The 27,785-nt window shown below is 46.6% G+C and overlaps 1 protein-coding gene across 3 annotated transcripts in view; it reads right to left on the reverse strand.

Annotated features, from left to right (window-relative positions):
* The window catches only part of PTPRA (protein tyrosine phosphatase receptor type A), a 133,565-nt gene that overhangs the window by 85,977 nt on the left and 19,803 nt on the right, over positions 1-27,785 (reverse strand). For 2 of the 3 annotated variants that reach the window (XM_074904275.1, XM_074904276.1), the window contains exon 2: positions 17,960-18,099. The exons of the other annotated variant lie outside the window; for it this stretch is intronic. In XM_074904275.1, coding sequence (XP_074760376.1) covers positions 17,960-17,977 — 18 coding nt within the window. In that variant the 5' untranslated portion in view covers positions 17,978-18,099. The remainder of the gene's footprint in view (positions 1-17,959; positions 18,100-27,785) is intronic. 3 annotated transcript variants of the gene reach the window in all.

Here is a 27,785-nt window from a genome sequence, read left to right on the forward strand (position 1 = left end):
GCTACGTCTACTGCCACACCTCAGACAGGCAAAAATGATTGTGCAAAAATGACTGCACATGGGTACGTCTGTACATCAACAAACCGAGCTGTTCAGTCACCGCTCCAGAGCTGACACAGGAACGATTTTGCAGCTTTATCCCACACGTTTGTTTTAAAAGCATCGCTGATTGACAGGAGCCAGTTCAATGGCCTCACAGGAAGGCAAGGGGAGGAACGGGTTGTGAACAAGGCTGCTGATTCCCTCCCGACAGCAGAAAGCAGCACACACCAACTATGAGCTGCTTTTGTTTTACATCTCGAAAAAAACCCCAAAACCCACCATCGCTTGCTCCGGGACTGACAACTGCCTGTGCAAGCGGCAGGGCTAAAAACCAAACTGCATCTTTGCTGAAAAACAGACCACGGGGTCTCAATCCTGTAAAGAGACTTTTTTTAAAAAAATAAAGGTATGAACATTTCAACCCAAAGCAAATCCCAGAAGTAAAAGCCTCCTCTGGAGGATGCTGGAGGTCAAAGGACCATTAAGCATCTGAAAACCCAGTAAGTGACATGAAGGGACACTAAGGGATGCTGTCCCGGCGCAGGCTGAGGAGATCTCAGCCGTACCCCAACCACACCTGCTCCGGGCACGTCCTTGCCACCCCGTTGGGCTCCCAAGCCTCGGCGGGGATTTCGGAGAGGAAAGGCAAGTGGCCCTGATGGTGGAGCCAAGCCGAGCCGGGCTGCGCAGTAACCAGTAGCAACTGTGCCTAATCCAGCCCAGAGACAAAACTGCCGGGGCTCATTCATACCCACGTCACGTGTGGAGCAGAGTCTGTGCACGGCCACAACTACTGCGTATTATTTTTTCCAGTTTAAGCTTAGTTCTACAACAGTTTGGTTTTTTTTAAATAAGCATATTTCAATCAGTTTTTACAAAGACGCAATTTTAATAGATGAGGTTGGGGTCAGCTTCAGTCTAAAGGATGTACAAAAGCTCTTTCCCCTGCATATTCACTGTAAAAAATACATTTATTTCAGCGTTGTATTTCCATAGTATTGGAGAAATTACCAAGAAGGAAGCTGCTCTAGTGCTGAAGTTCTTGATTTTTTGAATGAATTACAAGGAAGAAAAGAAAAATCATGTTGAAAAGGATGAAATCAGCAGTTGCTCTGCCCCATATTCAGGTGATAACATCAAAAAGTCACCTAACTGGCAAAATAATGCCAGTTTCACATCATCTACTAGGTGGATTGAAAGTCATGAATGTCAAGCCTGGAAGCAAAAAATCTTAGAAATAATTTTTTTATACTGAAATTCCAGAAGAGGAGTGTAACCAGACACATGGGCTAATGACACGGGGCCAAATTTCATTGAATTGCTAAGCCAGATGCAACAAATTTTTATTTTTAATTCAAATTTATCTAAGTTGAGAAAGACAAAGATTAAATAAAGACAGAAAAGCTTTCCCTCCCTGCTTTTGATCTATGAGTACAATGGAGGTGTGATGGACCCAGGTGCACATGGAAAGAGAAGGAAAAACTTGCGGTAGGTAGTAGCAGAAATACAGATATATTTGTCCCTTTTTTCCCTCTGGGCATGCACACCTACCAGCACCAGGCAAGAAAGGGGGCTTAGCAGCTTCCCAGCATCTGCAAGGAGGTCAGGCAGAAGAGAGAGCCAGGCTCTTCACAGGATCTCACAGTAGAACGGGAGACAACGGGCAGAAGATGAAACAAGAGATGTTCAGACTGGAGGGAGAAGCTTTTTCCACCATGAGGTCAGCCACGCAGGTTGCCCAGAGAGGTTGTGCAATCTCCATTCCTGGAAATTTTCAAGATCCAACTGGATAAAGCTTTAAGCAGCCTGGTCCAGCCTCAGAGCTGACCCTGCCTGGAGCAGGGGGTTGGACTGGAGACCTCCTGAGGCTTCATCTGAGCACCTGAACCACTCCGTGAGCTTGTCTTCCCAGACAAGCAATTAAAGCTTGTGCCACAAAGTCAGCCTGTCATGCTACAAACACACAAAAACCTGAACGACTGAATTATTTTACTCTGTATAAAAGTGGGTAGACAAGAAAACAGAGGTCCCAACACCCCGCTGAAGAGATATCCCAGAGCTACGATGCTGAAAACATTCTAGATAACAACCTGAAGTTCCCCCTTTTGATGTCACCCCTTTCCTGAGATTCCCCTCCATGCTACAACACTTCCCCCCTCAACATCGTACATCCAAACAGCCTGCTGCCTCCCTGGCCAGCTTGGGGAGATGTTATTCTTCTTGTAAAAAAAAAAGAAAAAAAAAAAAAATCCCCTCAATTATTTATGCCGCTCTTTGAACAACACCAGCTATTGTCAGGGAGTGTTTTACAGCTCTGAATGTCACATTGAGAGTCTGGTCATGCCAGGAGGAAAGCCTGCCGCTGCCACGTCCCAGCACAAAACGCTTTATTCAAGGCACCCAGAGCCCAGCGCTGGGTAAAAGCTAAAAGGAAGCCGGTGGGTGTGACAGCCACATTTTGTACAATGATATGAAAAGAAGCAGGCAAGGGTGCTTGATTTTTTTTGAGGTGTAAGGTAGAAAAACTACAAGGAACATCGTACAGAGTCAGGTGAGGTCAAGTGATCAAAAGCTTTGTCTCAATATCGCTCCGGAAGAATTTCACGGACAAGCGTGGGGGCGAGCAGAGCTGGAGACCTTCCCAACAGGACCCAGGGAGAAAGCAAGGAGGGAGCTTTCACTGTCGAGAAAACCAGGCTGGCTCAGCGAACAAGAAACCCGTTTCCTGCCTGATTGTGACTGCGTGAAGGGAAACCAGGCTCTGGAGGCAACCGTGCAAACAAAGCGCAACCACCTTCACCTCCCACCAGGCAGGAGCAAGAGCTTGGGAGCACCCGAAAACCACCAAGCCGCTACACGTTTTTGTTTTGTTTTGTTTTGTTTTGAAAAAAAAAGTTTAAAAAAGCAACAGGCCCTTCTCCACGGTGTGTTACGTTACAAAGCAAAACTGGACGGGTTGCAATCTTCCTCTGCCGCACCCCAAATGCCAGGTTTCAGGTTACTTCACCCGACGTACCTGCAAGGATTTTCTCTGAAGCGCGTGCTATTTCTACCATCTCCGGTAACACCTAGCTCTTACAGCCAGCCTTTAACCTGCAGATCCTCGAAACGTCCTGCAAAGAAAGCAAGTGTCATTTCCTTCCCCCTCCCACACCCCCGTGAGCCGATGAGGAAGTTATAACCCAAGTGAAATAATAAATATCACCCAGCGAAAAGGGAACGCAGTTAGCAATAGGAAAGCCAGCATCCCCGTGTTACTCTAACCTACAGGATCCATCCTTCCAGCCTCCGACTCAGGAAACGGCTTTTCATCGCTGGGTATCAAAGCTCCTCCCAATTTTGGCATCTCCACCTCCTCTGCCTGCAGAACTAGTTTAAGCACTGAGGGTTTGGTTGGGGTTTTTTTTAACCCATTCATGAATATTTGCGCTCTATCCAACATCGGCACTCACAGCTTTTCAAGCCTCCGTTGCACATCTCAAGGGTCTGTTTACCATCAGCAAACATCCGAGCACTAATCCCGGATTTATCGCTTCGGCTTCCTGATAACTCCCCCATGGCTGCTCCCTCAAAGCCCAGAAATCCAGTTTACCACCCTTCGCAAGGGAACCTCTGACATTTTGAGAGCTGTATCATTTTATTTCCCCCACAATCTCAATTCAGCATGAAAATATTTGGTGAAACCTATGAGAAGCTTTCCTGATATAGGCGCATAGACTCTGCCACTACTTCTGCCCACACGATTTTCTCTAACATCCGAAAAAAAAGGCAAACTTTTTTTTTTAATAAATACAATCCTGTGCTGCTCAGCACTCCTGTTCCCATTATCACTGAAGTCCCTGTGAATTTTTCCAGCAGCAACACCATGCTGCTCCATAAATCTCTTGATTTATGCAAAACCTGATCCCTTTTCCACCCATTTTATGAGCCAAGGGTTTCTCTTTTCCTTTAGCTGTAACCTGACGATTAACTGCATAACGACTGGAAACCCACGCTGCCAAAAGACCCGTGTGTTGCAGTTCTTCACTAAATGCTGCTCAAAAGCCTTTAGACTTCAGAGGATGAGAAGGGCATCAGGGGTACAAGACACCACCTAGAACAAAGAGTTACATGCAAGCACCACCTTCAGAACTTTTTTTTTTTAGGATAATGCCTTTTAGTCCCAATTTTAGCAGCAGCAGGGAGAGGGTGAGGCTGGTGGCAAGGTGCTACAATCTGCTGTGGTGTGCCCCTTAGGTACCACTGCCTCCTGAGCCAGGGGATGGAGATGAGGAAGAAGGCTTTCAACACCTGAAAGCAGCTCTCTGCAGCAGGCACGGAGTGTGCAGAGTGCGGGCAGGGAAGGGTTGAGAGGTACCAAGGACGTGCACCCCACAGCTCCCACCCACCACCGATTGCACACTGCACATCTCCTCTGGTGCAGTGGCTTTACTCCTCATTTAACAGTAGTGTGGTGGAAGGCAGCCTGGGCTGAGGTCATTAAAACCAAGAATTGTAGGGTTGTGCCTAGAAGCTGAAACAATGGCATTCTTGGAGAAATGATTAGTCTTCCCCCTACAGAGATGGAATTATTTCCACGGGGCCCTTGCTGTCTGAAGGCCTGGGTGAAGCTGCACTCAAAGTGATACAAGAGCATGGGTGAGAGGCAACCCTGAAGGCAGGTGTGGGGGCAGCAGGGTGGAGGGTCTGTCCTCATCCTCACTGAGATGGTCTGAAGACCCCAATCAGGCTGTCCCTGAATGTTTCCATCCAGCCATGTCCCAGGGGGGAAACTGCTTTCCTCTATTTTCCACCACATGCAGTTTTGAGCAGAGTTCCCACCTGGGGTGAAGATGGGACTGAGGGCGCACAGCGATGGCTGGGATGACTAATGAGAAGTGTGGGCAGCAGGGTGAGGGGGGGGATTCTCCCGCTCTGCTCCGCTCTGGGAGACCCCACTGCAGGGCTGGGTCCAGCTCGGGGGCACCAACAGCAGAAGGACACGGACCTGCTGGAGCGGGGACAGAGGAGGCCACGGAGATGCTCGAGGGGCTGGAGCCCCCCTGTGAGGACAGGCTGGGAGAGTTGGGGGGTTCAGCTGGAGAAGAGAAGGCTCCGGGGAGACCTTAGAGCGGCCCCCCAGGGCTGAAAGGGGCTGCGGGAACGGGGGGAGGGACTCATCAGCAGGGAGGTAGGGGTAGGACAAGGGGGAATGAGTTTAAACTGACAGAGGGGAGTTTTAGATCAGATCTAAGGCAGAAATTGTTCCCTGTGAGGGGGGTGAGGCCCTGGCACAGGCTGCCCAGAGAAGCTGTGGCTGCCCCCTCCCTGGAAGGGTTCAAGGCCAGGTTGGACGGGGCTTTGGGCAACCTGGGCTAGTGGAAGGTGGCCCTGCCCGGGGCAGGGGGGTGGGACTGGGTGATCTTTAAGGTCCCTTCCAACCCAAACCAGCCTGTGATTCTGTAACTGAAGCTACATCTCCATGCCCAGGATCAACAGAAAGAGCAGCAGCCAGGGCTGCAGCCCCAAGCGATAACCACTTAACTCAAGGGCCTTTTGATTCATTTGACCCTGCGCACAAGTTGTCCTCTCCTTCATGAAAGGCGGCCAGAGCAAGCCAGAGGCAGCCATATCACTTAACAGTGAAGAGCTCCCAGTTTCCTGCCAGGCACTAGGGCTGGAGAAATAAAAAAAGATTTAAAGCAGATGACAGTTTTTCAAAGATGATCCATTCCTCACTAAGTCTTAGTGTTTTGGTATTTTTAAGCCACACAGTATTCAAGCCTCCTCAAACAACTCTAGATGACACAGAAAGCACAAGGAAGCCTGTGCCTCTTTGGGGGCACAAGGCAATGCTTTTCCTAATCAAAATATTATTATTAAGCTGATGTACTACTGATGAAGAGATAACTTAATTTTCTCCACTCAATCCTTCTGCCATTGCCACTGGGGTTTATGTTGGCATATGTTATTTTCATGGAGCCAGAAAGTAATTATAGGGAAGCAATCACTGGGCTATATTTTTTAAATTTAGTAAAATATTCATGAACAATCTAAGTTTTGGACAATTTCTCATGTCTAGTTGCTACATGAGCTGATCCTATGACTTCACCACGCCGTGGATGAGATGTCTTTTCCACCACAGTCTGAAATTCAGACAGCAGATCTTCCTGAAGTCAGCACCGCTTGGAAGGTGCAGTTGAAAACTATGATCTTGAGAACAGAATTGGACAAGAATCACAGACTGGTTTGGGTGGGAAAGGACCTTAAAGATGACCCAATCCCAACACCCCTGCCATTTCATGGACACCTTCCACCAGCCCAGGTTGCCCAAAGCCCCGTCCAACCTGGCCTTGAACCCTTCCAGGGAGGGGGCAGCCACAGCTTCTCTGGGCAGCCTGTGCCAGAGCCCCACCACCCTTATCGTAAAAAATATCTTCCTTATGTCCAACCTTTCATTTTAAAACCCTTAGCCCTTGTCTTGCTACTACAGGCCCTGGTAAAAAGCCTTTCTCCATCTTTCTTATAAGCCCCCTAAAAGTCCTGGGAAGCCGCCCTAAGGTCTCCCTGGAGCCTTCTCTTCTCCAGCTGAACCCCCCAACTCTCTCAGCCTGTCCTCACAGGGGGGGCTCCAGCTCCCCGAGCATCTTCGTGGCCTCCTCTGGACAAAAGTGAACAAAGCTTTTTGATTAAATAACACATTGCATCTTCTTTAGGCATTGACTAACTTTTTACACCCATTTCATGCACTTAAGGAAACCTCTGAAGTAATACACAGCTTTCTGTTTTTATAAGAGATTGACAGATTAGAAACCAACATGAAAGACCACTTGCTAAATTTCTTGAAAGTATTGTATCACTAATCATTGCATCTAGGCCACAAGCTTTTCCTCACTCCGAAAACGAAAATTTAATCTATCAGATTCAGTTAAGTAAAACAGAGAAACTGTTAAACATGCAGGAAAATTTCAGTGTAAAGCTTTTGAAGTTAAGTGACAAACCAGCAGGCCAGCTGCTGAACTGAAGGATGTGCATATGGTGACTGTCATCAGACCATGAAGTGCCCATCATGGGGACATTTTAGGTAGCTTAAATTTAACACAGGAGGGTTTCTAGGGTTAATAAAAAAAAAAAAAAAAAAAAAAAAGGAACTCTGATTTTCAAATATTCAATGTGCAAAATTGACTTGGATGAATGTTGTACTAACCAGTCTCAATGAAGGCATAAAACCTTCGTTCTTATCGTTCCTTGGGCTTGCACCACTGCTGCCTGTCACGTGTCCTGGCGAGAAGCTCTTTCAACCCAGCTTTCTCCACAAGCCTCATAAAAGCATTTCATTGCAACAAACACCAAGGCAAAGAGAAAGAATGACTTAAAAATCCAAATAAAGCTCTTTTTCTTTTTTTTTTTTTTACCATGTAATTGCAAATAACAAACATATCTGTGGTTTACAGAGGAGGCAATAAATTAAAGCTACAGTCAGAAATCAGACCAAAAAAAGATACTTAAGTCATTCAATCCACCACCCCAGGATGGCTGCAGCCCCATGGGATGCTTCTCAGTTTTGTGAAAGACTTGGAGTCCTGAACTGAGGAAGTACAACACGAAGAACACTCTCAGAAGTTTTTTTAAGCCAGTCCTCTGGTGCTTCCTGAGCACAGACTCTTCGGTCTGCTTGCAGCAAAAGCAAATTGGCTTTAGCAAACAAGCTTTTTATTTGTGAACTGAGCACATCGTACGAAAAAAGAAGTTTGATCCTTGGCAAAATGGTTGCGTGTGTGTCTTCTGTAACTACTCGAAGATGGCTGCGATGTTTCAGTTTCTAGAAAAAGAAACTGGCACTTAGTATCTTTTTAACTTTAAATTTTGCTAGAAAAAGAAGCATTTGAAGCTGTTAGGAAGCTGATGACCCCAGAATTTTAACTTCCCCTCTGATAAAGTCTACAGCAGCATGAGATCCACCAGCAGTGGCAGGAGCTGATCCTGGAGACAGCAGTAATTCCCCTCACCTTCTGCTACTCTCACTAGACACTGCAGAATTAAAAAAAAAAAAAACAAACCAGCAAATCTGTATTTTTTTTTTTGATTTTTCATTGAGCTGTACCCCTCAAACAATACTCAGAATGCATGGAGTGTCTACTTCCTTAACTTTGGCGAGCAAAAGTATTTTAGGAGTGGTCACCAAACAAAAGAAGTTGAGGGAGTTTGGGTGTTGCAGTGGTTTGGTTTTTAAAATTTTTGTCATTTTTTGATATTTTGAGTTTGGTCATTTGTGTAAAACATGCAGCCAGACGCATCCCAACTTACAGTGGGGAAGAAAAAAACCCCTAGAATCACATCCTCATGGATTTTGCACTAGTTTCTACTGCATTTCCAAGAATACATTTCAGAAAATGAGAAATTTAGGGGGAATCAAAGTCATTATGTCAGAGGTGAGTTTGTCTGAACAAGTACTTTGTAAACCGTTTCTCTCCCTCGGCTGAAGTCCGGCTGGGTGGAAATCTCTACAGGCAGGTACCTCTCCAAACACAGGGTTTGGTTTCAGAGCACGTCCATCCATTAAGACCCTCAGGACTTTCCAACATGGTATAAGCAGGAGAAAACACCAAAGTTTAAGTGAATGAGCTTTTCAGTTGGTAAATCCAAGACTTGGGGTGATCTTGGCTGATTTAGGCTGTGCTGTAGCCATCTCCCTACGCCACAGATGTGACAGCAGTACAATAGCATGAATAATTTTTGTTACTCACTCCCTTCTGAACGACAGCAAAGTCTAAATTAAGAACATGAAAACGATTAACATTACCATTAACCTTAGCCCCACCCTAATTGCACTACATAAAAGCATACGTAACAATTACAAAGATAACATTGTGTGTCATAAATATCATACACAGGAATACAGCAGTCACAGCATTTGTTTCCTGACCTGGGAAAGCTGCTATAATTGCAGTGTGTTGTGCCCATGGAGGATTTAGATTTGGAAGTTGGTTGCCAACAGCCCTTGTTTGATGTAATTTCCCATCAGGCTCTTAAAACTCTTCGGGTTCCCCATCAACACTGTGTCAACACGCTGCTCCGAGTTCTGCACCGTGCAGTTCAGCAGGAATTTCATGTTCTCAGTGAAAACAAATCAAGATCATCCCAGGGATATAAATGCTAGATGTGAACATGTCAAGCAATTAGGCCAGAATTTGCGTGTTTGGGATTTTTGATGCACGTTTCACAGCTGAGGATATCTAAACTAAAACCATCTTTGCTCTTAGAGGCTCTTCATCCAAGTCAAGAGGACACCTATTCAGGAGGACATTTTGCTTTTAAGTAATTGGGCTATTACATCACACGTAATTCAGAGGTTTGCCATTTTGAACCTGGACAACTTCCAGGGGCTGGAGTGAAATTACTCAGATTCACAGAAACCACCACACCCTCTTGGACGAGTTCTCTGTCCACAGCATTTTGCCCTCCTGGTGGAAGCCATCCCTGCAAGCAAAATTCTCTCAAGTATTCCCCCACCTCTTTCTAGACAGAGAATTTAAACTGCTCAGATTACAAATCTGAGGAGCATGATATGGCCCTTCCACTGAGACCCTAATGCCGTAGCACCCTACAAACCCGATGGTTTTTGAAGTCCTGTCTTTATAAAATGGTCTTTCACCTCAGTGAAGCCTTCTCCATTCAGTATTTCCAGGTAACACCAACACCAGCTTTTAGCTCTAAATGCTTTTCTACCAAGTGTAGAGAAGGTTAAAAGTGGCACTTTCATTCATATCGATATTTTCCAATTAAAACTAACAGATGAGAGTGATCCAATTAGACAGTGCTGGAGAAGGGGTTCTCCAAAAGGAAAATACCAACGTTTTTGATGCCCCTGAGCAATACCGCAAGCTGTTAGCATCTCACTTTCATCCCCGTGGTAACCTGCCAGTTTAAGTCTCTTCTCATTTCCATCTTCACGTTCTCCCCATGAAAAACAATCATTTCCACATCAATCCCTCCTCCTCCCTTATTTAAGGTCTTTTATAAATTATATAGAGGGTTTCATTTTTCTGGGCCATTTCCCTCAAAGTCATCAAGTCGGGCTTTTTCTCCTGCCACTGGCAGTTGTGCTCTAGGTGTGATGCCGGTGGTTTGCCGAGGACCTCGCAAGGCTCAGCCCAAGAGGAAGAGCAGCCTCCCAAGAAAGGTTTTAAGCTGAATGCCCTCGGCACTTAACGATTAATATTCCCTCATTAGTATGCTGAGTTGCATTAGTTCTGCCGCTTACAGCGCTAAAGCATTAAAGTGGGGCTGAATCTTCAATTTCACAGTTTGCACCGTGATGCATTAGATACTCCCAGGTCTCCAGGCATGGGGTGCTGATGGCATTTACAAAGCGTTTTAGATGTGCGAGGTGCTGCTGGTAAATCTGCTAATGCCTGTAAAAAAGGCAGCGCGTGCCTCCGAGCGAACAGAGATGAAGTCATCCGTGCGGACAATAGGCGTTAATGCGGCAGAAGGGTCAAACAACTGGCCAGTATCACACGTGAGGCTTTGGTAATACCATGACCTCAACCGAGGAGTTGGCATCATCCTACAAATCAAACGTGGATTACCTAAGAAGGAAATCTACGCTGCAGACTTTCCGTCAAGCCTAGGAAGCCTTGTGATCTCCCCACTTTGGCTCCCTGCTACTCAGTTTTCACAGAACTTGCAAGATTTAAAGTTTCTCAAGCATGGCTGAAATTGCTCAGCGGTTCAAAAAATTACTTGGGATGGAGGGGCTGACAAATGCAGACTGCGTCCTGTTACTGCTCGCCTACCTTTAGGAAATTAAGATTAAGAACACAACATTTTACTTACTGTTATATGAAAACTATGAATGACACCGTCATCGCTACAGTTCTACCTGTGCCTATCAAATATTAGCATTTTAGGTAATTTGTGCACAAAGAACTCTTTGTCTCTTGATAACAGTGTTCCCCAGTGAACACTAGCAATACAACAGCCCTGATGATCAGATCAGAGTAAGATCAACCAAGGCTAGGGAATACTTTCTTTTATTCAAAGTTGAAGCAAAAAGGTGTCAGGGATAGCAAAAGGCTCCCAGGTACTCAAACAGAGGACTTGCAGTAGGATTCCTCAGTGCATATGTAGCGTTATGGTTTTAGAGGCTTTAGAGGCGTTGTGCAGATTGATCAAACAGAATAATGATCTCATACCAAAGCGTTGAGCTGGAATTAAAGAGATTAATGTTCGGGTCCCAGCTCTAGAAGCTCTCACCCTTGGGGAAGTCATATTAACTCCTGCATCTTGCCTCTCTTTTCCACAAAACCTTTGAATTACTGATTGCAGAACCTGAATGAAGATGTCAGAGGGAAAGACCATTCTAAAGACTTGGTTTTTTTATTATTTTTTTCCTTAATACCCGCTATGAGGCATTATCTTGTTTTATTTGTGATTCTTTGAAGAAAGGTCTTCCATCTTAAGGGAATAAAACCAAGGATGTGTTACTTTTTAATAATACCACTTGCTTCCATTAGTGAAGCACAATTCTGAACAATTACTCCCATGAACACGCGGAAAAACGCGAAATGCAATTTCATGTAATAACGGGTTTGACGGTACTTTGTTACAACATGTTTGTAGACCCAAAGGTTAGGTGAGACAAAATTCTAAAGTTAGTGGAGCACTTCTTGGCCTAAATACGCAGAGATGCAGAACAGCACAGCAAGAAATACTGTTCCATAGAGTTTTGTGTATTTGGTGAATTTTGTCCAAGATCCCTAAAGACTTTGTTATTTCTACAGTTAAAGAAAGGCTCTTCCTTTTGCTTCTCAAGCTCACATCAAAGGAAGCAAGACATTTAACCATCATGATGGATTTCCTATTCTGTTACTCCACACCAGCTCACCTGTAAACCCCCAAGTGCCCAACATCTGGCATTTGTAAGAGTTCAGTCACACCCCAACTCCTCTATAAATGAAAGAGATATCTAAGACTTCTTGGAACATGACTTTTTCTGAAGGCTCTTTGGAAAAGTTCATTAAGTTCAAAGTCAGGCTAGCAACCTCACCATTGCCCAAAACAAAAAAATTAAGGCCAGATTTTAGTGAGGATGAAAAGAAAGGGGAAAGTACGGGGGTGGAAGAAGGACAACAAAGTTCAGCCACACGACAAAATGCTCTTTTTGTTGTTTTTTATCTAAACCCAAAACTTATATTGAATCCAAACTTGTGCTGTGCAGTTTAAAGAGCAAGGGTAGGCTTCCTTCACCATCAAAGGATATCTACACCATGCAGCCAAGTGTCAAAGAATTTGCAATGAGAAGAAAATTGTGTTTCAGTGGTGACATCGGTGCCATCTATAACCCAAAAGCCATCATCATCCAACACCAGCAATAGGTGACAGTCACAACTGAGACACTAATGAGCACAGCAACCAAACCTTCCCCCCAACACACTCTGCATGAAATTGCACTGGGAGGCCTCAAAAATCCCACAAGATTTCAACCAATCTCCAGTTGCCTTGAAAACATAATTAACTTCAATTGTCTTTTGATTTTATCTCAATTTTCTCAGGTTCTAGGCTATTTGGGAAAGCACTCCATGTACGTACATGTGAGTATGCACACCCGTGCGTGCATGTACTTGTCTGGAGTTACCAACTTCCCAGTGTATCTGCTTTTCTCAGGGCCTCCTCAGAGAACAAAACTTAGGGAGGAAGCTTAACCTTTGTGAAATTCTCCTTCTTATCCTGTACAGTCATCTATAAAAAGATTTCTGCTCCTACTGTACCTTACTGATACGGATGAGCTCAAACCAAGGGAACATTCAAGCTCAGCTTGGCTCTGCTAGGCTCAGCTCTCTGCTTTCTGACAAATGGCTCTCACGGGGATTTCAAAAAAAAAAAAAGATGCTGACCTGGACCTTGCAGTAAGGAAGAGATTTTCCTTCCTTCTCTACATAAATTTTAAAGTTTCCTGGAAAACAGAAGGACGGGATTCAGAGAAAGCAATGGAGAACATCTACAGAAAAAAGACCAGAGGAAAGTCTGACCCAGGCTAAAGATTAATTGATACTCCAGGGTAAATCCACAGTTTCATCCATTTTCCTTTATCCTTCTGAAATTCCCTGGCAGCAGCTGGGGCAGCCAAAATCAAATCTCCAAACATTGCTGCTGTCTGTGTGAACATACACCTCAAGATGTGAAGCATGTTAAGTTGCTTTCCAGGAACCGCAGCAAGCGAGTTCCCCCACTTCCCTCCGTGTCTTGCTGTACATTGTGAGCCTCTAAACCTCTACGTGATAGGGAACTGAGACTATTTTGGGGGAACTTAGAGTCAAATAATAATGGTCAGTGTTATTTCCAATGCAGTGGTGTTTATGGATTCCTACTGAAGAAATCGGTGCTGGATCTAGTCACAGATCACATACCTATTCCCTCCTCCCCTCTTCTGCCCAAAATCAGATTTACCAGAAAAAAAAAAAAAAAAAAAGTTTTTAGTCAATTGAGGGTCTTGGTGAGTCATAGACAGGTGACCTACACTACCATTCTCTCTTAAGAGCCAAGAGGTAACGCGAGCAGCAAGACTAAATGTCAGGGAGGGCAAATATGGAAGACAGATATCAGCTTTAAGAAAAATTAATGACCCTGCAGCACAGGTTCAGCACTAGTTTGGTTGAGAAAAACAGACTGGATGTAGTCAATGGGTTGGAGAAATCCATCAAAAAAACAGAGAGTTGTTTCACTCTCAAAAAACATCCCTGTTCAGTGGAAAATTCAGCTTGTTACGAAGTCAGATGGAAGTTTCTGAGCCAGCCCAGGCAGGGGTTCACCTATAACGCTCAAATGCGAAAGGCCAAGAACAAGGCATCCAACCACACATCCCTGCCAAAACCTCAGCGGTTTTATCATCTCGAGTTCAAATCAAGACCTCCCGTCCTGCTGTTCACACTGCACGTGGAAGAGTTTCCAAGAAACGTCTCTTGGCAGTAATCCCAAAAACGCAGCTTCTGACCCGCTGCTGGGAGCGGAGCCGCTACGCGCCGACGGCTTCTCTGCAGGTTTTGAAAGCTGAAATTCCTCCGAAGCCGCCCCCATGCCACATCCTTTACTGCTAGCATAACACTGAAACAGCACGGCATTTTCAAACAAGGCCCTCGATTTCTCTAAACACAACTGTTTACACAAGCCTAAGGTGGTGGCCTAAGGCTTGGGGAGAAGACAAGCATGCCCTTGCTCTTGTTGCAAGTTTTTCATGTAATCGGGAACACTTTCCCCCCTAACCTTCCTGTAAACCTGTTGGGATCATGAAACTTGTGGTGGAAAAACATGGGCTAACCCAACTGTGCCTGGGTGAAACTCTCCTCTCCAGGGGGGTAAGCTGGGACAGACAGCGAAGCCCTGGCAGAGCAGGTAGTTATGAGCCAGTGCAGTCACCACTGGCTAGGAAAGGCAGAATTCAAGGTCAGGCAGGACGGAGCTCTGAGCAACCTGATCTAGTTGAAGATGTCCCTGATCACTGCAGGTAGGTTGGACGAGATGATCTTTAAAGGACCTTTCCAACCCAAATGAGTCTATGGTTCCATGACTCCCACTTTTGCTCTTTAGGAGAGGTGGCAAGTGTTTGCCAGTGGGTCTGTTTCTGCCTGTCACCCTCCCTCTCCTCCTGTAGTAACACAGCATTTTCAGTTCAGGCACTTTTGATTTGATGCCAGTCAGAGAGGGACCTGGGGGGGCTGGTTGATAGCTGGCTGAACAGGAGCCAGCAGTGTGCCCAGGGGGCCAAGGAGGCCAATGGCATCCTGGCTTGTGTCAGCACTGGCGTGGCCAGCAGGGACAGGGAAGGGATCTGAGCCCTGGGCTCGGCACTGGGGAGGCCGCCCCTCGGGGAGTGGGTTCAGTTTTGGGCCCCTCACCCCAAAAAGGCCATTGAATGACTCGAGCGTGGCCAGAGAAGGGCAACGGAGCTGGGGCAGGGTCTGGAGCACAGGTCTGCTGGGGAGCGGCTGGGGGAACTGGGGGGGTTCAGTCTGGAGCAGAGGAGGCTGAGGGGAGACCTCCTGGCCCTCTGCAACTCCCTGCCAGGAGGGGGCAGAGAGGGGGGATGAGTCTCTGGAGCCAAGGAGCCAGCGCCAGGCCCCGAGGGAATGGCCTCAAGCTGCCCAGGGCAGGGCCAGGCTGGCTCTGAGGAAGGATTTCTGTGCAGAAGGGGCTGTTGGGCGTTGGAATGGGCTGCCCAGGGCAGGGGGGAGTCCCCGGGATCCCTGGAGGGGTTGAAAAGTCGGGCTGAGCCAGCGCTGAGGGATCTGGGGGAGTTGGGAACGGTCAGGGGGAGGGTCATGGTTGGGCTGGAGGAGCTGCAAGGTCCTTTCCAACCCAGATGATTCTGGGATTCTGTGACCTCTACTCAGAGGTGCCACCAGAGCTGGGAGCGCCTACAATGTCTGGGATCCCAAGGTTTCCAATTACACGGCAGAACCTTTCAGGATGTAATTGAGACTTCAGATCTAAACTCTGAACTCTTCTTACCCGCCTTTTGCAAATGCAAGCTCCCTGGTCTGGCAGCATTATACCCCCTGCTAAGTCTGAGCTGGAATAAATGTGTGACACTGCTGAAATGGCTGACAAAAAGAGGACAGTGACTTCTGACAAGTGAATGTGACCAGTGAAAACAAAGCCCAGAAATCTAGTGATACATCTGAGTGGACAGCTTTGTATAGACTTCATGCATTAGTTTCCTCATACATAATCCAAATCTGAATGCTTTGGACCCATCACATGAATCAGTAAGTGATATATTATGAAACACTTTAAAAAGCAACCCATAAAAGCACAAAAGGGTGCTCAGGCCCTTCCAGCTAACGTTGGCTATTTCACAACCCCAGTTTTAGAGAGAAAAAACCATTCAGCCCAAAACACCTTTCCAGCAGCCCACAAGAGCCAAGAGACTTACAGAGGGATGGATACCTCCCACACCCCAGCATCCAGCTCTGCCTCTTGCCTAGCAGCACACGCCACCTGAAACAGCCGAGCAAGTCCCGTGGCCTTAGCTGTGGACCTTGCTGTCTTATTCCAACAGGATTGGACCAGTGCTGTTGGACTATTTCACATCCACATCTGGCTTAATCATGCAGGACAAACCACTCTCACGCACAGTTACATTGAGACCGTTTACGCCGGCCAGTCACATCAGCCAGCACTGGCCACAGCGAAGCACCAGCCCATGGCCACTCCACGTGATTTCAGGTGCATCCTGCAGATCCGAGCAGCTTTAGGATTCCAGCTGGCCACTGAATTGCCAGCTTCCAAGCTCAAACAGCCAAGAAGCCTTGACAGGAACATCCAGACCAAGGCTCTTTTGAGAAAGCTACTACCTGAGTGCAGGCAGCATCTCTGTCCTACATATTCGCTGGATTACGATAGGATCTGTGTTATTCTGGCAGATATTGAAACATACTCATCAGTCTCTTACTTCTATAAAAAGGCTCTTCTTATGCAAGCAAGAACTGAATAATAAGCAGAGTTTAGGCTATTAACATTTACGGTCTGCATCACAGGCAAATTTCTTTGGTGACTTCAGTCTCATTGAACTTAATCTTTTTGATCTTTTGCTGGATCAGCTCTGGAGAAAGCAAGCACCAAAGACATAGCCCCTCTTGTACAGTTGGCCACTTCTCAGTAACTCAGTGGCGTTAATTCAGCTGTTGACCTCAAAAGGAGTTTAACCCAAATCAAAAAGTAAGTCAAGCAGACTAAAAAATACACGTAGCAAAACACAACATGAAATTCAGTTAAGTACATACATACACACACGTACACTAACAGGTCTGAAAGTCATTTCTAAGTATCACACAAATACAAAGGGAAGCATTTAGTCATCCACAAAAGTTACGATTGACTTCAGTTTGGCACAGAGGCATCACACCAGGTTTGCAAAGAGTTCAAAGAATTTTTATATGAAACCATAAATTGGTCAAGTTTGTGAAGCACGCAGTGTCAGCAGGACCCTACGTGAAAGCATTAAGGAAATATCAAACCACATATACAAACTTCATCTCCAGACAGGGTGAACCTGTGAAAGCCACAGCAACAAGAAAGGCTTTAAAAAAAGACCTTGCTTATAAAAATCACCAGGTTTCACATGCCCATCTCAATTTGCTACTCTAGCAACACCACCCTAGCATCAAATCCATTTTGGTTGGAATGAATCCTCTGAAATATTGAACAGGAAATCTTACAGTGAGATTTTTATTTTTTTAAAAAGCATTCCTCAATCTTTTCCTCAAGTCAGACCATGGGAAAAACTTCTATCAGAACAACTGCCCACAAACTCCCTGCTGGATTTTAATTCACTAATGTCCTGAGTAACGTTCCTTCTTACTTCATGACCTTCCTTTCCTCAAAAAAAAAAAAAAAAAGATTTTTTTCTTTCCCTTTCCTTAATAAATTACTCACGCCAGAATTATGTGTCCATCTGTGCCAAGGTAAGAGCAGAGGTCAGAATATTTCAGTCTTACACTGGTTTGTATAACCAAGAAAAAAAAAGCCTTAAGAAAAACCCTCTTCAAAATAGTGCTAATACTGATACTCAAACTCTGCATGCCTTGCAACACAAACCAGAAGTTTCAAAAATGAAAGCGTCTTTCAAGTAAACAGAGAGAAAATACCAGATTCATGAAGGTTTCCATCAAAACAAAGGCAACCCCCCCAGTCTACAAAGACCACGCTCATTAAGATCAAACAGGCGAACAACGAAGCGCAGGTTTCACCACGTAGGTGTTGTAAGACTGAGAGATGTGAACCCATGAGAAAGCTGTACACTCAGCATCTCCCTTCGGAGCTTTGCAAAGAGTTCAAAGAATTTTTATATGAAACCTTCAGAGGTGCTGTTCTCCTGCGCAGGCTACAGCAGTACCAGTCTCATACCCCAAATATCTCATCAATGTTTCCACTATACCTTAAAAGGGACGCTCATCCACCTTTTCACCTCCCCAATGCGACGGTTAAAAAGCTCTTTCCGATTAATATCAAACCGGGACGACGATGGGTAGTACACAATCAATCCTTATTAAGACTGATGATTATTCTCGATGCGCCCTGTAAGAGAGAAACACCCAGTTAATGGCTTGTGCCAAGACGAGTGAGTTGTTTCACACGGATCAGACGTATTAAGCAAACAATCTTTTTACTTCCCCAACTGCTCGAATTTTGTTGTGGATGACTGGGACTGTGCCATGTAACTGAGACTGACCCAGCCACTAACGTAGTCTCCACATAAAATAAGTTTATCAAAGCTTTACAAACACAGCTGGAGGTACACCAGCCTGGGGAAGGCATGGAGACGGTCAAGAGGACAACTGAAGATCATGGCTCAGGCCATTTAGGGAGTAAGCCAAGGCTACACAGTCTGCTAATACAGCACGAGCCTAATGAACAACAACAAAAAAATTGGTTTTAAACCGTTCTGTTTTGCAGAGAGGACAAGGAACATGCGTCACTTTGCCTGAAGCTGGAAAGAACTCAATTTGTGCCAGATTTTACACCCAAATCTAGACTGCTGCCTTAAAAATAACCTTATTTTCTCCTTTCTAGAGAAGGCAACGTTTGTGGGCAGGAGCAGGGAACTTGTTAGGCCAGCTAGCACCATGGGAAAAGGGGGACAAACCTATGAATTGCACAAACCCTTCTGGAGGCCTAACAGAGGGGAAGGTGCTTTCAAAGCTACGCTCCGCTCACAAAAACGGCTCCAAGGTGGAATTAGGCATGTATCAGCTAGACTGTCTACAGGAGCAGAGAGGAGGCTCTTCTGGAGCTGTGGGTATGTTAGTAAGCAGGAGAGGAAAACAACAGCTATTTCTTCAAGTTGGGGGAGACACAAGCAGTAAATTAGTTCCTTGGCAACCAGCTTAATGGGACCTGCTAATTTTCTCAATTATTCACATATTAACAGAATCATCTGGGTTGGAAAAGCCCTTGCAGCTCCTCCAGCCCAACCATGACCCTCCCCCTGACCATTCCCAACTCCCCCAGATCCCTCAGCGCTGGCTCAGCCCGACTCTTCAACCCCTCCAGGGATCCCGGGGACTCCCCCCTGCCCTGGGCAGCCCATTCCAACGCCCAACAGCCCCTTCTGCACAGAAATCCTTCCTCAGAGCCAGCCTGACCCTGCCCTGGGCAGCTGGAGGCCATTCCCTCGGGGCCTGGCACTGGCTCCTTGGCTCCAGAGACTCATCCCCCCTCTCTGCCCCCTCCTGGCAGGGAGTTGCAGAGGGCCAGGAGGTCTCCCCTCAGCCTCCTCTGCTCCAGACTGAACCCCCCCAGTTCCCCCAGCCGCTCCCCAGCAGACCTGTGCTCCAGACCCTGCCCCAGCTCCGTTGCCCTTCTCTGGCCACGCTCGAGTCATTCAATGGCCTTTTTGGGGTGAGGGGCCCAACACTGAACCCACTCCCCGAGGGGCGGCCTCCCCAGTGCCGAGCCCAGGGCTCAGATCCCTTCCCTGTCCCTGCTGGCCACGCCAGTGCTGACACAAGCCAGGATGCCTTTGGCCTTCTTGGCCCCCTGGGCACACTGCTGGCTCCTGTCCAGCCGGCTGTCAATCACCCCCCAGGTCCCTCTCTGACTGGCAGCTCTCCAGCCACTCCTCCCCAGGCCTGTAGCCCTGCTGGGGGTTGTTGTGGCCCAAGGGCAGCCCCTGGCATTTGCCCTCAGTGAAACTCCCCAAGTTAGCCTCAGCTCATCGCTCCAGCCTGTTGAGATTCAGCTATATATATATATATATATATATATTCAGTTTCTCAGTTACTTTCCATAGGACTTCTTCCAGTTTTAGATTTCATTTTCAACCAAAGATCCTCATGCTTTCCACATGCTGCACAACACATAAACAGGCAAGATGCATTTTTATATGGTAAGGCAAGTCTCAAACAGCTACAAGCACCTATGCTGTTAGAACACCTTGGCAAAATTCAACATCCTTCTCAAATGGAGCAAGTGAAAAGCTGATGCTCTTTGTTATAAAGCTTTCTTAAAACCCCTCTCTCATAGAGTAAGCTGCTGTGCACAGCACCCAAACCACCCACCTGCACCCAGGCAGCAAAGCCAGCAGCACAACCGATGAGCCTGGGAGCTCCAACAGCAGCTCCCAGCTTTGCCCCCGAGCATCTTGGTGTAGCTGACAGACACTGCCAGGCTGCAGAGCACCACTGAAAGAACCCATATCCCTGCTACAACTGAAAGTATTGCCATGACAGCTTTTATACTGGCATTCGATAAATCACAGAACCATAGAATGGTTTGGGTTGGAAGGGACCTTAAAGATCATCCAGTCCTACGTCCTACCACAGGCAGGGCCACCTTCCACCAGCCCAGGTTGCCCCAAGCCCCGTCCAACCTGGCCTTGAACCCTTCCAGGGAGGGGGCAGCCACAGCTTCTCTGGGCAGCCTGTGCCAGGGCCTCACCCCCCTCACAGGGAACAATTTCTGCCTTAGATCTGATCTAAATCTCCCCTCTGTCAGTTTAACCCCGTTCCCCCTCGTCCTATCCCTCCCCCTGATGACGAGTCCCTCCCCCCTTTCCCGCAGCCCCTTTCAGCCCTGGGGGGCCGCTCTAAGGTCTCCCCGGAGCCTTCTCTCCTCCAGCTGAACCCCCCAACTCTCCCAGCCTGTCCTCACAGGGGGGCTCCAGCCCCCCCAGCATCTCCGTGGCCTCCTCTGGCCCCGCTCCAGCAGGTCCGTGTCCTTCTGCTGTTGGTGCCCCAGAGCTGGACCCAGCACTGCAGGGGGGGTCTTACGAGAGCAGAGTGAAGGGGGAGAATCCCCCCCTTGACCTGCTGGCCACTGAATGGGAAGAGCAATTTATTTATTATAACTTGTTGTGGAAAGAAGATATATTCTACAGACACAGGGAAGAAGCAGCAGAGCATCTTCTCCCTCGTGGTGCAGTTTGGACGCCCACTCCTCCGCTTTGCATTCACCAACAAATAACCCAGGCTTGCTCGCGGCAATGTGGATTCCCGATTCGGCTTTGTAGCAAAACAGGCTCCCTCTAATTATGCCTCAGCCTGACAACATCTAAATGGTGGAACAGGAATACGTCAAAGGCTCAAAATGAGAGAGTGTCAAAACAAGACCGTCTCCTTTCTCCATTCACACCGCAGCTCCCAAGCGCACGAGGACACGCTCCTGCCCAAGTCATTCCCAGCAACGCTTCGCAGCCTGGCAGCGACCACAGGTATTTCCCACGCATGTGATTTATTTTTTTTTTTTTAAACAATTATTTAAAATGAGAAGATAGCAAGAGTAACTTTGTGACTGTACGGAGCAATGGTGTGATTAGAGAGATCAGTCATGTCTATAGAGTCTTATTAGAAGTAATTTATATGCAAGTAAAACAAATATCCCCCGCTTTTCTAGGAAAATGCTGAATTCCATACTGATTTACACGCTTTACAATCTCATTGACTTCAGAAGGATTGCCTGCGGCATGAATCACCAGGCTGTGGCCTCCCAGCAATACAGACTAATCCCTTCATATTCCTCCTTTCAAAAACCCCTATCATCCGACCAGGTGCTGCAGCTCCGACCCCACGAGCCAAGTCTCAGCCCTGCGGCGACACTTCTCCTCTCGCTGTGAAAGCTTGGGGAGGGGGTGAAAGGGAAATAAAAGTCTGAGGATGGAAATGCCGACAAGTGAAAACCACAGACTCAGTGAGGCCGGCATAGCTGAGCACGGAGGCAGCCGGGGAGTTATTTGGGGCAGTGTGGGGGGAGAGACATGAACCCTTCTTCAAACTAATTAAATCCAGATCCCAAAGCCATTCTGATCCGAGGGCATTAAGTATTTTTGTTAGGAAGGGCAGGGATAAATTAACTCCTAACTCAGGCTCTAATCTTTTTTCATTGTTGTTTAAATTCTCCCACTTCCTAAGATTTCAGCATTTCCTTGTGATAAAGAGGAACTCCTGTCTGCCAGCTCATCTGCCCCTTCTCTCCAAGGCATTGGGGTTGATGCTTCACCCAACCAGTCTCTTAAAAATTACACAACCTGCTTCTCTATTTACAAACAGCGGTGCAAAAGGCAACTGCTGACCCCGCTCTTCATTTTAATCACAGCTGTTATTTACAGTGCTACCAACACAGTGGGATAGAGGCTAATAAATGTTTAATGGCCCAGTAAACATCAAGGGCTTTATCTACAGCCCATTTCAAAGCCTGATCAAATATAATAATCCTTTGCACGTCTGTCTGCTACTTTCCTGGCCTCCTGCGGGACAGGAGGAGATGTACACGGCTGTTCTATATTCAGACAAGAAAGTGGAGGTGGCTATACAGGGAAAGGTGGGGTTAGCTATAGGGACACAGATGTTTTCCCTACTTCCACCTCAATTTCTTGCTCCCAGAAGGTCAGGACTACACATTAACCTGTCAGACCTCAACTTCTATATAATACAGAAATGCAGGGGGCATCTGCCTCTAGGATTCAATAAAGCAGTTATTTCTAACAGGAATATGACACAGAAGGAGGAGACAACATGTGGAGGAAGTTGAGAGAAGTATCATTTACTTACAGACTGGGGTACAGGGGAGAAATACCTGCATGCTTCACGAAAACCTTGAGACCAGAAATGCTGGAGCTTTTTAGAAAGAAGCTTTATTAAAAAAAAAAAAAATGATGGAAACAGGATCAATACTTAAGCAGTTGATATATCGCATAACTTGCACAATGCACAGGATGGCCAAGTTGCTGAATTTTTCACATGCATCTACCCAGGCAAGTGCTGACTTCTGCCAGACCAACCAATTCAGTGCATGGGAGAGAATAACAATTGTTCAGGCAGATAAACCACTTCCTCAGATCTGAAATGGAAGATATCTTTACCCTCAATTAGAGCTGTGGGTCCATTACTCAATATTCCCTCCCCATGCAAGTCTTACTTATTTTCTAGATCCCCATATCTCCAATATGAGATTTTAAATGAGTCTTTTTGACACGTTAAAGCTAAGCAATCATGTTTTTATTACACATTGCTGTGATGAGCTTCCCTAAAAACCTGATGCTAAAATAACAGTCCAGTTATAGCTTGGTAAACTCACACAAACATAAATACACCAGAAAAAGCCATGAGGACTTCACAGGGACACCCCACCCCTGATGTGGGGTTGTATGTGGCACCATCCAGCTATTCAACACACAGGCTCCAGAAGCCAGACCTGCTCTATAGTTTTCTGGGCCATATTCAAGTTTTGATCTTTTTCAGCCTTCAAAGTAGCCCCAAAATCAGGTCCTGGTACTGGTGAGGACTTCTCATATAGCCAAGGCCAACTGACTCCACCACCAACAACCTCTTGGCTCAGATAACGGGAGAGACCTGCTTCCCAGTTTGATCTGGTCAAACTGGAGGGTTCTCCAACTCCAACCCAAGCAGAAGGTGAAGGGATCTGGGTAGGATTATGAAAATGGAGGCTCAAGGCCAAAATAAAGAAGCCTGGAGGCAGGGCTGTCGTCAGGGCGTAGCTCACCCATGCTGCAACACACTGGCCCCTTCCCTTCCCTCCATGGGACATTTTCACTTAGAGTGGCCAGGAGACTCTTGGAGAGGATGTTTTAAAACTTGCAGAGCTGCCAAAAATGTCAAATTAGAGCAGAGCTAGAGTTCATAATAAATCCACCCAAGTGAACCACAGCACTGCTCAGCTGCCTTTTTGGGTGAAACCAAAAAATGAAAGCAAAGATGTACTGGCAATTACACCCAAAACGCTTCCTGTCTTTGCACAAATCTTTGTTTGGTTTGGGTTTTAGTGGTAGATGGGAGCGCAGACTACAATTTGTGGGAGATAGGTAATTGCTGCTAATGCAAAGAGCTTCCCCCCCCTCCCTTAACAGAAAAAGAAAGCACTATAACTGCTAGTCTGAAACAGCTTGGTCCTGCATTCACAGATGGTAGCAAAAATTAGCATTATTTATTTGTGGCTTTTGTCACTTTTAAAACGAAAAACCGATAAAGGAAGAAATGCACCTGAATTAGGACTCCCTCCCCTTTCTTTTGCAACTCATACTTCAAAATGCAGCAGGGAAAGAACATTTAGCAGAGCTCTAGGAAACCACACACACAAAAAAAAAAAAAAAAACCCAAACATTTACCCAAGAAGGAGAATGAAAGCAAGCAGAACAATAAGAGTCACGGAAGTTTGCTCTGAGAAGACATCTGGAAAGGTGAAGGGAGGAAGCAAGCGAAAGAAAACACACAGCATAAAGATACATATTAATCCAAAACAGCAGGAGAAGAATTATTAAGCCATTTTACATTCAGACAGCACTGCACCCAGCAAACAATGATCATATGTGATCATATATTGCTATATGATTCAAAATCTAACTGCATTTATACACAGCCATACTCCACAGAGGGCTCGGCCCATCTCTGTATCTCCTGAAGACCTCAACCTCCCTGTGTCAGAATCACAGAGTGGTTGAGGTCGGAAGGGACCTCTGGAGCTCATCTGTCCAACCCTCCTGCTCAAGCAGGGTGGCAGAGAGCCGCCTGCCCAGGTCCCTGAGCAGCCAGATTTTGAATATCTCTGTCTCCAAGGATGGAGACTCCACACCCTCCCTGGGCAACCTGTGACAGTGCTCGGTCACCCCCATGGTCAAAAAGTGTTCCCTGATGTTCAGGGGGACCCTCCTGTGCTTCAGTTTGTGCCTGTTGCCTCTGGTCCCGTCACTGGGCACCACTGGAAAGAGCCTGGCCCCGTCCTCTCTGCCCCCTCCCTGCAGGCATTTACAGACATTGATGAGACCCCCCTGAGCCTCCTCTTCTCCAGGCTGAACAGTCCCAGCTCCCTCAGCCTTTCCTCGTAGCAGAGGTGCTCCAGTCCCTTCATCATCCTCACAGCCCTTCACTGGGCTCTCTCCAGCCTGCCCGTGTCTCTCTGGTACTGGGGAGCCCAGCATGGACCCAGCCCTGCAGGCGTGGCCTCACCAGTGCTCAGCAGAGCAGCAGGATCACCTCCCTGGGCCCGCTGGCGAGGCTTTGTCTAAGGCAGCCCAGGGCACCACTGGCCCTCTTTGCCCCAAGGGCACGTTGGTGGCTCAGGGTCACCTCGGTGCCCACCAGGACCCCCAGGGCCTTTCCTGCCAAGCTGCTTGCCAGCTGGGTGGCCCCCAGCACATACTGGTGCCTGGGGTTGTTCCTCCCCAGGGGCAGGACTTTGCTCTCCTCCTTGTGGAACTCCACGAGGTTCCTCTTGGCCCATTTCCCCAGCCTGGTGAGGTCCCTCTGGAATATCAGTCACCAGTTTGGCGTCATCAGCAAACTTGCTGGGGGTGCACTCTGCCCCATCACCCACATCATTAATGAGGTTAAGCAGGACTGGAGCTGGTATTGACCCCCGGGATAGACCACTAGTTACTGACCTCCCAGTAGACTTCATGCCACTGTTCACCACCCTGTGGGACCAATCATTCATCCAGTTTTCAACCCACCTCACTACTCAGCCAGTCCAACAGCTTCTCTAGGAGGATCTTATGGGAGACAGGGTCTAAGGCCTTACTGAAACCCAGGCAGACAGTATCCACTGCTCCCCACTCATCTACCAGCCCAGTCACTTCACCGTAGAAGTTTTTCGTGTTGGTCAAGCAGGACTTCCCCTTGGTGAACGCATGCTGACCACTCCTGATGAATTTCTCATCCATCAAGTGCCTGGAAATGGTTGCCAGGATAAGCTGCTCCATCTCCTACCTGTACTTACAGTTTTGTCTCAAAGCTGGAGCATGACACATTTATCTACTTGGTCTTTTTGAGGGATACTGCCTGATTACTGCAGTGACAGAAGTTGCAGGGAAACAGCACATGCAAGAAAGAAAAATACTTGTAGGTCACTATGAAATCTGATATCCTACAGGCAAGCTCATCACCAAAGAGTTTAGTTTGGATGAACAACAAGAAATCATTTTCTCCAGGAGTGAAGCCTGTCCTCACTGCAAGAAATTGCCCTTTACTTCTAGCACAAATGGATTACTCACGGACAGAGAAGCTGGGCGCAAAATTAACTCTTAGAGCCCAGCGTGTCCCAGGAGATCAGATCAAACTCAGCCTGCTCCTTTCCTCCACTGCACACAGACCGGGAACTTGATGGCCTCTTTGATTGCTTCCATCACCACAATAATTATTTTAATTTCTAGCTTCTTGATTGTAGCAGAGACTCTCTTGAAAGCCCAATCAAGAACAATTAAATGCAAGAATTAGGTGAAATATGGCGCCAACAAGGTTTGGTGTCTGCCCCTCTTCCCTTAAGTGGGATGGAAGATTAAGTGCTCAGCATACAGGCTCCTGAGAAAGCCTACAAAGGGAGGCACCCTCAGAAGAGATCCAAAAAGCCTTTTTTCTTAATAGAAACGATCCAAAACTTGCCAAGAAAAGCTAAATCCTGCAAGACCAGCAAGATGGAGCCCTGGCTTCAGCTCCCACTTAGGCTCTGCAGTTCAGATCCACTTCCCACATAGCAGGGAGAACAGCGTAGTCAGCCCATGGTCTTTTCTGTCCTTCCTTGATGATGCTGCGATGCTCAGCAGCCAAATATGCAAGTCACTACACCAGAAAGTACACAGCATAGCGATTCACAGACTTACCTAGGAGGGAAGTTCTGGCCATAGTCCCCTTTCTCAGGAGTTTTTATGTGTTTTGTGTTAGATATTCATCGGACTTGAGAAATCCAGAAACACTTGCACTGCACGTGCTGCTGAGAAGAAGGAGCAGGACACAATTCCTTCCCTTTTATGTTCCACCGATAAATCGTGCACTCCTCTGTGCGGGTGCTCAGGTTGGAGTGGCAAGGAGGGAGGCAGCACTTGTGCTTCCAACAGCCAGACAGTGCTGCAGGTTTCTGACCAACCGTCAAAGGAATGGGAACTTAACACCTAGACCAGAAGCATCTCAAGGAGCTTCCAGTGTTGGCTGCCCAAGGAACCCAGAACATGGATCTTTAAAAATCACCTCTTACTGAAAGGCTAACAGCTGTATGACAGCTGCGTTCAGATTCAAAGTTTTCTACTCGTTACTGAATTCAAAAATAAGGCTAAGCACATGCACCATTAAGACCAGGTTTCTTATTTCTGAGAACAAGAATAATTATCCCCAACTTCACAGACACAAGACACTCCTAGAGAAGTGACTTGTCAAAGAGTGAGATGACAGAGGCAGCAACAAAAGCCCACTCACCCTACCACTGGTCTCATACCTTGCAAAATAATTGCTTTCCCACCCAGAACTAAAGGTTACAATTACAGTGAGAATGAGTCAAGCCGGAAAGACCTATTTAAAAAAAGGGGAAAAAAAAAAGGAAAAAGTTTTAATGAAAACATGCAAGCAATTCTAAAAGAGGCCCATTTTTGCATTGCACCTTGTTTGCTCATGTTTTCTCTCAGTTACCCACCACAAATTAAATACTTTAGTTGAAATTTTGCTCATCTGGTACGTTTAATACTTAGTCACTAGAAACTGAACATCTGTTTTGCTTTGAGGCTTTCAGCAGTGACTCAATGTTATCTACAATGTTGGTCTGCTGAAGATTAGTATTCCTGAGTTTTGGTTTTTTTTCCCCCCTTCTCCTAGCAACAGGGCTGCTTGCTTTCAGGAGGAGGAATCAGCCTACAAAACTGTGTTACAAAATCATTAAAGTCTGACACAAGTTGAGGAAGAAGCACAGGACCTGGAGAGAATTTATTCTCAGCTGAGAACAAACTGTCTGAGATTTCTCCCAGCACATCCTCATGCCCCACAGCTCTC

Source organism: Athene noctua, chromosome 4 (assembly GCF_965140245.1).
Source record: "Athene noctua chromosome 4, bAthNoc1.hap1.1, whole genome shotgun sequence".
Taxonomy (NCBI): Eukaryota; Metazoa; Chordata; class Aves; order Strigiformes; family Strigidae; genus Athene; species Athene noctua.